The sequence below is a fragment of the Gavia stellata genome, chromosome 1 (assembly GCF_030936135.1).
Source record: "Gavia stellata isolate bGavSte3 chromosome 1, bGavSte3.hap2, whole genome shotgun sequence".
NCBI classification, from domain to species: Eukaryota; Metazoa; Chordata; class Aves; order Gaviiformes; family Gaviidae; genus Gavia; species Gavia stellata.
In genome coordinates this window covers 93,335,288-93,348,768 of record NC_082594.1, presented here as the reverse complement: position 1 = coordinate 93,348,768, position 13,481 = coordinate 93,335,288, and the positions used below count along the sequence as shown (strand labels likewise).

The 13,481-nt window shown below is 34.1% G+C and overlaps 1 protein-coding gene across 1 annotated transcript in view; it reads left to right on the top strand.

The window, feature by feature from the left end:
- Window positions 1-13,481, top strand: part of CFAP47 (cilia and flagella associated protein 47) — a 338,108-nt gene that overhangs the window by 304,491 nt on the left and 20,136 nt on the right. The window contains exon 61 of the mRNA XM_059824083.1: window positions 12,929-13,100. Coding sequence (XP_059680066.1) covers window positions 12,929-13,100 — 172 coding nt within the window. The remainder of the gene's footprint in view (window positions 1-12,928; window positions 13,101-13,481) is intronic.

The following is a 13,481-nucleotide window of genomic DNA, read 5'->3' as shown; positions in this document are numbered from 1 at the left end:
GATGAGTCTACAGAAGTTGCTATGGTTGCAATCTACTAGGCAATCAGTTTGAGAGACAAGCAAACTTGGCTTTTGTGTCTCATTTACGCCATTTTGAATCTGGCCCAATGGAGGCTTTGCAGGAATACCGTGTTACAGAAACTCTTCTGCCAAAGAACTAAGAAAACTGAAAAGCTGTAAAATGTAAATCAAGATGTATTAAATCCTTCCTATAAGGATGATTTTCATGCAAACATGGCCCCGCCCTGCACACTGACCAATGTAGTCTCATATTGGCAATCACTGTCCAGATCTTGAAACAGATTTTATTTTTGAATGCTTTTAAAACAAGAGAGGATCTGAAGTTGAACTGTTAACAAGAGCTTGTACAGCATATACTTACTGATTAGTTAATATTTGTAATTACTTAGTTAAACTTTATATTTGATCAAATTGCGGTGACAAAGATATCTTATTCTCTGGGCATATTATAATCTTACATTCCCATATTACGAAGTGATAGTTATCAATCTAGTAAAATAAAAAGATGTGACGTTCTCAAAGTACATTCTTGCCTCTTTGGAGAACTGTAAATACTATCACATAACTTTATTCAGCATTGTGAGAACAGCTGTATATCAAAATACATGTTACCTTTTTTTTTTTTTTTACTATAGACTAGCAGGCTTAGCTCTTTATTTGACATGTCACATATGAGTAGGCTACCGTAAACATACCTGGGCTATTTCCTTCCAATATGGTGGCATCTGAATTGACAAGAAGAACATGCATTGATGAAGTTGAGGCAGCATTTTGAAAGACTTGCAGATTCATGATGTGTAGTGCTTGTTTTATTCATAGGAATAATAATTCATATTTATTAACACTGACGTCTGCATATAATGCAAGACATCATTGATTTGGGACATTGCATCTTTTCAAGCAAGAGGTCTGGTAATGAAATGCTTTACACCACAGGTAGTAAGATCATTTATAACTCTGATGCTTTTCATTGTTTTCAATGGCATTATAATGTCATTATTGCTAGATGAATTTGATGCCTGTTAGGAATCAAATATACCAGCTACTTCAGCTTTCTCCAGTCTACCAGTAATAATGTAAATAAAAGCATAAACCTCTAAGATAACAGCCTGGCAAGCTGTTTTTCATTTTTTTCCTCTTCTGAAAGAGTGATTCATCAGAGTGTATGTGTGATGTGTAGTAAGCAGTTTTTATATCCAAAGATAAATGATGATAATTACTGGCAGATCGGATTTAAACAGCTACTACTGTGCTTCAGTGTTTAAATTATTTGGACAAGTATAAATTCTCGGGAAGAGAAAAATCTTCAAGCGTGTCTTCTATGTTAAAAGAATTCAATTTCATCCAATCCAGAAGGTATCATTTGAAACAGAAAATTATTGTAATTTCTTAAGAAAGAGGGGCCAATCTAAATAGTGTCTAGCTAAAATTACATAGTTTGTTATTCAGAAGTCAGCAAAGTTCCAGACATCAAATAATTAATATTTTAGACATGGTAATTATGATATGACCCTTTTAAAAAATAATTTTCCATTGCATTAAATGCATGTTTTTACCCTATATGTATTTTTCATCTGTTTTGTTAAATACCGCTCTAAAGACTTTTTTTTCAGTAAATGAAATTTAAGACCCAAGATTCATTCAAACAAGGGTGAACATTGTTATTTTTTATTCTAATAAACCAGCTTGTTTAGTTTACTTTAAATATTCAATGGGAAATACAAACATGTTTAATTTTCCATGATCTTCTAAGAAAAACATTAAACATTCACAAATTATCAGTTATTGATATTTGACTGAAATTCACAAATTTCTAAGCGACCAAACGTGACTGTGTTGGGAGCATGTGGAGTATACAGCCAGGAAAAAGAACAACATGTCCAAAGATATGTTAAAAGCTATTTCCCCCAACAAGTTTTTATGTTAGCCAGTGGTATGGATTCCACTAAATGCCATTTTGATGTAACAGATCTGGATCAGGAAGCTCACCTTTAAGAAATGAGTTCAATAAAATTGGGTATGACCAAAGAAAACTTATCGGCATAAGAAAGAAAAATGCCAGTATAGATGGAGACAAAATATTCTTATAGACTTCTCTCTCATCCAGAGATTTTAATTTAATTGCTGATAAAGTGTAGCAGGCTAATATTGAAAGCAATATGAAGAGGACAATAATGATGAAGATGGCCCTATATCTTAAGCCGTCTCTCTATTGTCAGAATAACTGTGGCATTATTTTAGAAATGGTATTTGAGGATGTGAGAATTACAGCTATATAAACGAGATCGTTAAGTGATTTTTTTACTTTGCGAGAAGCAGAAGAAAGAACAACAAAGTGTTTGTTTTGGATTAACAGTTGTTGAAAGCTGTGAGCAATGGCAGCATGAAAGTGTTGACAAGGGGGTGAACACCCAATTGGGTCACTCTGTTATGGATTATTACCTTGTTGTTAAAGGTGCCAACTCCTGATGGAAAACAGGGAACTAGTAGAAGTCAAGGAATAGGGCATCAGAATAGGAATGAAGCCTAGATGGATTGTTTTGTCAGCTACAGAATTTTTGTTAACATCTGGCTGTTTGTTCCTTTATTTATGAATGAATCACGGGAGAGATTTGCTGTATTGTTTATTTCCTTTATTGAACTGCAATATACACAGGCATTTTAATGAAGAACTTCAAATAGGACCTTATTTACCTGATTTTGATATACAAGGTTACCACTTGGTCCATTAAAAAAAGAAACAATTTAGCATAATTTTTTCTCTCACAAGTAACCCCTCCTACTTCCATTTCTTAATATAAGTGGAACAGTAATGAAAAACACTGAAAAAAGAGCTTGTGAATTGTGAGCAAACATAGTTTGTAACTGCTTATATTTATGTTTACAGGACAGTCATTCATTTCTGTTTCTTTCCCATTTTATAAAATATTGATATCTGCAAGCCTTATGAATAAGTCATCATTATGTAAAATAAAATTGCTTTCTAACACCTGTGCAAAATCACTCAGTTAAAAAGTTCAACACTTACAGGGAACCAGATCAATTACAAACTAATCTGAAGTTATTTATTCAGCTTCACAAAAGTGCAAAAAAAAAATAACTAATGCAAAACCAGAAATTATTCAATTCTTCCTGGTGTTACTTTTCAGTATGATGTACATCCAGGAAAAATGAGAAGTCCAAAAAAAATGATTAGCTAGCCCAACATAATGTATCTCTGAAACAAGAACACACAAATAGATATCTCTTAAAAATGTCTTTTGAGTTAGCGGCTAAGAGAAACTTAGGCAATATAATTTGCTACAAGAGTCTCTGAATTACTTTAATTGTTATATTGCAATTGCCAAAGTTCCATTTCTCCCATTTCTTGTTCACAGAATTTCCTGTAATTTCTTTGGTTGGGTCATAAGGAAGTATTACTTCCATAGAAACAGCACCGCTACACCCTTATTTTGTAAAGATATTGTGGGAAAGCTTCTGTAACTTAAAACCATAGCCAGCACAGCTCTCCAGGATCTTAGTTGTGCTTCTGCAACATCATAGCATCTCACAATGAACCATCTGCATTAATTTGCACTAGATTTTTTGCATTATTTTCTCATTAATTATGGGCCATCAACAAAGCACAGCTAATCAAAGCCCTTAAGATGTGAACTTCGTAGGTTTTCCAGGAGAACAGTGGACCAGTGCTCTCCCTGTATGTCTCAGCTGTGTTTGCATGCTTTTCATCATAAAAAAGCAAGCAGAGGATTTATACACCTAAATTTGCCTCAGACAATGTATCTGGCAGTCACTGTAGTAACAAACACATGCACACATATAAGTCTATCCCAAACGCTTTTCTATTTCCAGGTTATTACATCCTATTGTCATTTTTCTGCTAAAATTATTTGTCCTTGTTTTTTTCTGTCTCTGAAGCTGCACTGTTCAAGTACTGTTGTTGGAGAAAATGAAGTTATCCACTCTAGATCTCCTTCTTCTCTCCCCCATTGAATGTTTCCAATATGAACATGAAGCAAAAAGGAAAAAACAAAACTTCCCCACTTGTTCTGGAGAATGTATACAACTTTATGTTTTTGTAAATACATTGGGCCTGTAGTTTTGACAGTTTAAGAATAAGTTGGTCTGAAGCTTTGAAGATATAGCTAGAAATTAAAATTATAAGATAACTAGTGGTTACATAGAATCACCACAGAACATTGAAGGAAATTGCAACCTTGAATCATTACTCTTTCTTCAAGCCAGCTGTGGAAGACAGAGTGAAACCTCAGAAATTTACTACACAATCTTTTTATTAGTTCTGAAACTTGATTTGTATCCAAAAAATAACAGAAGTGGATACCTCCCATGAGATTACAGCTGTCTTATAGTAGACAAATTTACACTCCCCTGTGTTATAGATGTTCCACTTTATGTAAAACTGAATGCAATTTGTTGGAAAAGAAAGAGAAAGCAAATGAATGTGACCCTAGTGACTAGGTCCTGTGTTCTAGGCTCTGTAACTAAGTCTGTTTTGTATATTAAAAATTCAAAAGATAAAAAATGCATTCTTTTGTAGTAGACCATAGTATAGTGTAAAACTACCTAGGACATGCTTACAGATGCTAGTGACAAGATCAGAAACAGTTTATCTGCATCAGTAGAGAGTTCCATGTGCATAAATTCACATTTTTGCTATTTTTCAACAAAAAAAATTAATATGTGATCAACAAATCAAAGGTTATATTATAGCACAGATATTAGAATTGAAATTATATCAGGAAACTTATAAACAATTTAAGTCATTTTGATGTGATGTAAGACAGATTCTTTCTATCATCTTATTTATAAGAATGCTCATATGAACAGGTGAGGAATACTTACTAGGAAATTTTTCTTTTTTCCATATCACCTTACTAGTTAGAAAGAAATACAGAGAGTCACTCCACCTGAGATTGCAAATTTATATTACCCCTTTTACCTATGTTTATGTTTGTAGTGTAGTGTGCTTTTTTAATTTGCAGAGCTACTGAGTACAAGCTTTAAATATGTGGGGACATGTTTTCAAAACACAAAAATCTGGGTTTGTATGGGAAAATCTTCAGGCTGAAGTTCTTTAGTCTATAGTCACACATGCTTGTTTGCCTAGTGATTTAGGTTAAGATACTGGGAAATAGCATAACCTAGGTTGACATCTTTGTCATCCAAACTTCTAACCAATGCAGCTATTACAAAAAAAACCCAGAACAGAAGCAATTCCTGGTCCCTAGGTCCCCATTTCATGTGATGACCATGAATCAACAGATATATTGCAAGTCACAACAGTTAGCACATATCCTTCTCACATGTCCTCAAAAAACAACACCCAAAACCTTACAATACACGCATTCCCATGCCACATCTCTCTTTACTGATGTCCCACACAAAAATGATGAAGTTTTCATTGTGTTCAACAGGCAACCAGATTCTGATCAGTCTGAAGTTTATGTTAAGAGAAGATATTCCATTGTTATTAAGTAATGTGTCTGTCTGAAATATCTGCTAATTAAGTTAAAACATTTTAAAACATGCTGTTATTAATCTTCTAAAACAAACTTGCATTGGAATTGCAAGTGAGGATTAGCTCAACAGATCAGATTGTACGGTCTTTTCAGCTTCTGGAAGTACTGCGTTCTGTAGCTGGCAGACTTGATAGATGTAAAAGTGCCTTTAAAATCAACAAGAAGCTCTTTGCTACATATGTGCTATGTTATTTCAAGCATTGTGGGTTTCAGAGTTTTCAGATTAAGAAGTCTTGGATTGGTTTGTGTCAGCTCTACAGAATTTCAAAGGGCAAATAAATGGTACTGGATGTAGGAATATTTTAAACAGCAGTGTTTTATGATTTGTTGAAACACTGAAACAGGCTTGCTGAGTAAGAACTGAATCTCTGTGCAGTTTAATACATTCAGATTTTTAGCAGCAATCAGCCAAGGTGTTCCTTTTCACTCAAAATTGTTTCAGACTGATCAAGGCTGATCAGAAAAATCTATTTTTATAAAAGCAAAATGGTTCTAATTTTACACCCAAGTTACAAGACAGAAGTTAAAAGAAGTCAGAAAACACTTATTTTCTCTTGGAACAGGTATTTTAAACTTATTGTATCGCCATTAGTTCAGGAAAAGCACCATACACTGTATAGACACACAGCTGATTTACAAAGTGATGCTTAGATCCACAACATTTTAAGATTGTATTCCTCAAATGAAGAATGTTATAAGTAACTATTAAGGAGCTTGAATTTCTAAATGCATAATTCGTCTTATTCAGTGGGACAAATTATATTTGTATTTTGCATGTAACCTTAATGAGAAAGTGTGAAGGAACAGAAATAGCTGATGATAGGCTAAATCTATTTGTTCTCATTTGGAAGGTCACATTCATACCGCAGTAAAATGAAATTTTAACTAGCAAATGATAAAGTTCCATGAAAGGAAATGTTATGTTCCAAAATAGAGAAAACGGTGTTTTCTGTCTCAGAGAAGTATACTTGACACAGTACATATTGACAGGAAGAAAAGGAGTAAGAGAGATTTCTAAAGCAAGTGGTTTAAATGAATTTTGAAAAGAGAAAGTTACTAAGTGTATACAACATAATACAAAAAGCTAGAAAATTCTTTGAACACAAGAGTGTGATAAAGGAATTAGAGCAAAATCACTGCTGTCCTCTTAACTACCCATAGAAAATTGGTACAGTCATTGATGCATTGTCAAAAAAAACCCCAAAACAAAAAACATGCCCTGTGAGTTATGTATTTCCAGTAAACCACCGAACAATAAAAAAGAAAGCTAAAAACTGGGATACTTCTGAGGGTGAGAGGGTGGCTGGGAGGGAGGAAAGAATAGCCATAATGCTGAAATACAAGAAGACTGGAAGCAACAACTTTGCTATCGCTTCATGGTCGGCAGGTTATCTGGTGGCCTACCTGTAAACACACTACCCCTCCAAAGGAATCTGAAGAAATTTGCTTGCATTGGAAGTTGGTCTTCCAAATGACAAGCATAATTTCTTTTAGTCATTAATGTAACTACTTTAAGCATTGAAGTGCATAGACATCATCATGGTGAATGCAGTGGAAAAACCTGTGAAATGATAAATTATATTGTTTTCAATTTATCATTTGTGTGGGCCAATACAAATTGAATGGTTAGATTAAAAGACATCTTGAGTTGTACTGATTTCAGGAGGCAACATTCAAAGTGAGGCAAATGAGTCAGGATACCATGGAAAAAATAGTCTATGTGAATTAAGACTGCATCATAACATATGTTCATGAAGAAGCTGGTTTGATGTTGCCTGTGCCTAGGTACAGATGTGATCTTTATTTGCTAGAATTGCTACACAAATGAAGAAAATACTAAATAAAAAAGGAGAATGTTAAAAAAGGAATACAATGTTTTTGAAAAAATACGTTTTAATCAGTTCCTTTAAAGCATTAATTTATAGATTAATATACAAAGCTAAGTAGAATGCCAGATCAAAGCAGGATAATGTGAGAGATCCTTTGAGCTGATGAGAAGCCTTTTGCTTTTCCTGAGGTTTTTGTTTCAATTTATTATGCCAAGTAATAAAGAAGGAGTGTTAAGAGGGGAATATGGATAGACATACTAAAAAGGGAATTAGTCTTAAAAGGATTTAAAAAGAGAGAGAATATATGGAAACTAGCTGCAAGGAAGAATGCAGAAATATATGGGGAACAGGAGATGCTAGATGCTCACCACGTATTTCATATACATGGATTCACAAACTTTATTCACTAAATGATGCAGTGTTTTGAAGAAAGATATTCTCCAAAAAAAAGGGGAAAGTGCTTTCTACTGCTTTCTTTAGAGTAGAAATCTGCTTTAGCAGTAGAAATCTGCTTTAAAGAAGTGTTTTGAAAGAGAAAAAACTAGCAAACAGAAAAATCAAATGTAAGAGAAAATTTAGAAAAGAAATGTTGAAGTTGGTTGCTAGGGGAATAGGCAGTGGGATGCAGGGTAAAAAAAGATGAGGCTAAGAGTGGAATTTTGCAAAGCCTTGAAGATATGGATGAAAAGCTTTAATTGGATGTGTAAAGAGAAATAAATTTGCAGGGAAGAGATATAAAGATTTATATACAGAACTACACTGAGGATTCCTTGAATTGTATTGAGGATCAATGAGTATATTATCAACAGAAGGAGACCACTTTATCATCCATTTATTTCTTTGTATTTAAGGTAATTCAGTGTCTGGCATTAATGAAGTAGATGATATTATCTTTGCTGATATTTGTAATGCTTTATATACAGCACTTTTGTACCTGTATGAAGAAATTCAGTGAAAGGCATATTCAACTAAACCAGGTCTGTGCAATTTGTTTATTCTGCTGCTATTCTCCTGGAGTTATGACATTTTACAGTGAGAAACAGATATTTACTTCTCAGATGAGATTTGTTTCTTACTGCCCAGATGATATCATCTACTTAAATGTTAGGATGTTCTTGACGACCAGGCTTCCTTTTATTTTTTCCCTTTATTACTCTTATAGTTGACTTTTGCTATTCATTTGAATATTTACTTGAAAACTGTATTAAAACGATTTAATCTACTGTACAGTAATGTATTCTCCCTGCTGCTGCTTTTGCTGGTAAGGCATAACTGCATACTTAATGTTCATTCCTCACTGCCTACTGAGTTCCAGCAGTGTGTGTGAAGACCCCTGTAAGACAGTGGAAAAGCAGGAAAAGGACAAGTATCAGATGAGAGCTGAATGGGGTTATGAAGAAAGATATTTCACAAGGTTTGGAAGGTCAACTTTAGATGCCAGCTGTCTGGTAGAAGTGAGTAGTTAAGGTCTCATCCCGTAGTTTCTGGTTTACCAGTTTGGAGACTATTAGATCAAGAGGGGAAGAAACCTTTGTTAAGTGTCAGGGCCACAGTGGGTACTTAGCCTTGAAGAATTAGCAGAACCAGCAGAAAAAAATCAGTGAGAGAGTGCAGTATGTTTACATTCAGCACCAAATAAAATAATTTATCTAGCTTTTGAAAAACATGAAGCTGCAAGTTTATGAATGGCTGGGCTTTCATTCTGCGTTTGTATTCTGTGATTGTGTGGACCTCCTTTATTAAATAAATGCAAGTAAGATTACAGCCTGCTGAATGGGAGGTGAGGAAGGCCAATTGAGTGAATTCACTTGCATCTCTGTTTTATTGCATGTCTCCAAAGAAAGCCTCTGTAATGAGGACAAGCATTTTTCCAGTCTGAACATCTTTCCATCACAGCTTTAATTTCCCCCTGTCTCATCGGAAATGGGAGACAGTGTGAGAGTAAGGAGGGTCCCTCAGAAAGTTCCGCCCACTTGCTGTTTTTATGTCACCAAGTCCACTGCAGGTTAAGCACTATTTGCAGAGAGCTCAGGTAGCTAGATCTCCTTTAGGTATCCACAAAAGACTACAGCCTCACAGGTCAGTGTTCATTAGATTTTTATCATCAGAAAACACATCGTATAATGAGCTGGTCTTCAGTGAAATCAAACATTTACTGGCTTTTCAAAAATAGGAGGGAGGTACAAAGGCTTCTGTAACGACAGTGTGAAACTATTCCAGGTCAGATATACCCAGTGAGCCTTTCACAGTACCTTCTATAGTCATTAGACCCATCAATGTCTTTGTAATTAACTCTTTTGAAGCTTGAATACAGGTTCTTTTCCACTAAAAAGTAATTTAAATTTGTAAGGTACTTATTTTGTGAAACTGTTAGACTCATCTTTTAATTTTTAGATGTATGACATCTATTAATTAGTTTTACAGTAAATCTTAACAGTCACAAAAATTCACATTTGCCCAATTTATATGCTCAGAGTGTAAAATCCTTGGAGTTTCCACACTATCATTCTTACGAGTCAGAAAATAAATTAAAAAAAGGTGGTCTATTTCCTTTCATCTTCCTAGAGGCTATTTAAAAAAACCCAAAGAAATCCTCAACACTTTAATTCTAGGGCTTTTTAAGGAGTATCCTTACTAGCACTTGAAAATAAATGACAGCCAAGTCATAGAACTATATAGCTCAAAAGCTTTACGGTTTTTTAAACAGAGCTGCTTCAGTGATTCTGCATACATAAACGTTGCCTACATGCATACTATCTCTTAGAATTCTTTATTTACACAAAGGAAAACACTTAAAGACTGAGATTAATTGCCTTTCAAAACAAGGAATGTTTAATGCTTTAAAAAAAAAAGTCATAGAATAATTACCTCAAAAACCTATTCTTGCTCCTTTTCTTACTTAAATAATGCATTATATTCCTCAGGAAATATAAGGAGTAATATTTTTTATAACTGAAATTTCTATACCCTAAACATAAAAAGCTGTATATAAATAACACCCTTTTATTTTCCCAGTATTTGGATTGATAAATATCTATATGCTGAATCAGATGTGGTTAAAACTCTCCCTGCTGCTCTCTATTTACAGAACAGAGGTGGATTAATTTGGTATACTTTATATCTGCATGTGTATTTTACAATTTGCATTAGGTAAAATAAGAATTTTACCTGTATTAAAATGGGGATTTTTAAAAAGATAACTAATCAATGAAAACATACAAAGAGCTGGGCTAAAGGGTCAAGGCATATTTGAATTTTATGCTATATTGTATTTGGCATTACTTTAAAGAAAATGTTAATTCTTTCTCCAATGTTTTATTCATTTCACCATTTTAATTGAAACTGGAAATTGTAAGAATTAAGAGAACATTTGACAATTTGGAAAAATTTCTAGTAAAGATTCATAACTTTTTTTTTGCCTCTAACTTCTGCCAGTTTATTTAGGCAGCATGTGTATTATGGAATTGTCTAGAATCAAATATTAAGCTATTCACAGAGGCTTCCCATAGTATGATAACATCGTAGTCTTCAGGGCAGCTGTGATGAAAATCTAATTACGTTTTTCTTTTTTCAACAGTCCTAAACTAGATCAGCAGTGCAGATCAAAAATAGCTAATGGACAAGCATAATGAAGCTTTCAAATATTGGCATTTATAAAAGCATCATTTTTCCTTAGGTGGTATAAGTATTAAAATATTTTAACTAAATACTTAATATGAGCATAGATCACGTTACAAAACAGCCTGCAGCAGAAAAAATATAAATATTTAATTGCTTCTGACTAAAAGGTACTATACACATATGTCAAACCAAACCCAAATGTCTTTGGATACTAAAAGCAGCATGCAATTCACAACATTTTTTTCCTAGCATCTGGACTATAAAATAAGCTTTTCCTGAGTAGCAGTGTGTGATATAACCGCTGAAAGAAACATCTGCTCGACAGTTGCAATTTTCTCACTGTGGAATGCTCCAAATGATGTCATCTTTCCCATAATATGTTAATTTTTATGTCCGAAACTTCATGTTTTCGCATTTGTCTAGGGTGACTACTTCAAGCCTTGGGCTGTGTTGGAATCTGAATGCATGGCATAGACATTATATTTTTCAAATAGAGAAACAACAAAGCATGGAGCAATGCAGGATGATCCCAGGAATTTTATGAACTGTAGGAAAAATGTTCATGTTTAATTTCATTATAACAAAGTACATTTATTGTAATAAAGTACATTTTTAATAGATAGATTAACATGTGGAAATTCTATATATTCGGTACTCATGTGTATCTACTATGACTGATAATCCCGTAATGTTGGTAATAATATTTTGCTTACATCTGTGTAACTCTGTTCTAGCATAAATTGTTCAAACATCTGTGTGAAGGATCCACTTTAAAGAGTCAGAAATGTTTCAATATAAGCCGCTACATTTCTTACGGTTAATCTGTGTGTTACAAAAACATTGGCAACAAAAGTTTAATGAAGTAGAAAGAAGGAATCTCTACATTTCAGAAAAGGGGAAAGGGCTACAAGCATAGGAAGGCATCTCCATACTCACTGGCATGGGGTAGCATTACAGATTGGCCCAAACTAAGTAAGGTTTTGTTCAAATATCTCACACTGCATAGTTTCTTGGACTTTATATAAAAATAAATGTAATCTGTATTTTAGAATTCCAAGTTGGAAGGCCTTGGGAATTAACTCTGCAGCTGACTGGGTCCCTATAGCCAGCATCTACAGGGATGCATACATGGGAGTTCTGCACAACACATTGTACTAAGCTGTGCAGATTCAAAATGTGCCCTGAGATATGTGGTCAGAATAAAATGAAATCTGTAGGATTTAGTGGTTGTGTTAAAAGACCTTTCATCCATAAAATGTGTAAGATTTTTAAATAGATTAGCATCTTGAGATTCTTTTCCTCATAGAAATGTTCCCTTCTGTGCACAAATAACTGTTGTACACTGAATATCACAGTTTTCTTTATTACAGCTGGAGGAGACATTTGATTCAAGACGCTCAGCTGCTTATTCTTATGTCATTACTACTTGGCCTTTTCATAGCTGCTATGGGGAATAAGAGAAGAGGCTGCTAGTGACATCTTCACTATTTTTCTGTAGACTGTTTCTCATGCTTGCAGCCATCAATGGCACTGATGTTCTTAATGACTTTTTTTTTTTCCTGAGATTGTCCCAATGGCTTTACTCAAAAGTAGTATTACGTTCTTGCAATTTTCATTTGACTGATGAACTAGAAATATCTCACCGTAATGCAGAAGTGGTAGCCAGAACAATATTGCTATTACTGTTCACTTCTAAGTGTGTTCTCCAGCTTCCATTTTGCTGGAAACTATATAGCCTGTTATATGAAATTGGAAGATTTTGCTATTCAGTCAGGAGCAAATCACTCACGTTTTGGATAATTACTAGTTTTACTTATTTGTCATTTTTAGTAAGAAATGAAAGAAATGTAACCACTAACAAGACAACTGTGTGAGGTTAGAGTGCACACAGCCTGATCTTTCTCTTGTATCATTTAGGTTTCTCTACAACAGTGGAATTTCTGTATGAATTACAATATCAATCAAATGAAATTAAATCTCAGCTTGGAGCTTTTGTTGGTCTGCATCTGATTCAAAGAGAACGGGATAGAGAATCCGGAATCGTAACACTGATCTTTAATATAGTGTTTGCACCTAACAAACCAATGAGGTAAGCTCCTGTTCCTTATTACCAACGGAACGTGCAATAAAATCCTGTCTGGTCACTCTTAGCTGTGTAAGCACCTCCCTGCATTGTTTTCCTCATTTTGATTGCACCTCTGAGATCTATTATTTTAGATGTTCTCTCTTGCCACTTCTCAGTATGATATCTTTGGTATTAAAACTAACAGTGTTTGTTTTTAATGCCTGCTAGATGGTTCCTTTGAGTTACTTGTACTTCTAAACTTTGGAATATTAAAATACTTCCAATGAAAATTAGTTTTTCTCAAAATTTGCGGAAAGCATACAGACAAGATGGTTTGTCAGTCTTGAAAAACTTTTCCTAGACGAGCATGTGTGTATATTCTTTGGCTGGATGGGATCGTTGAAT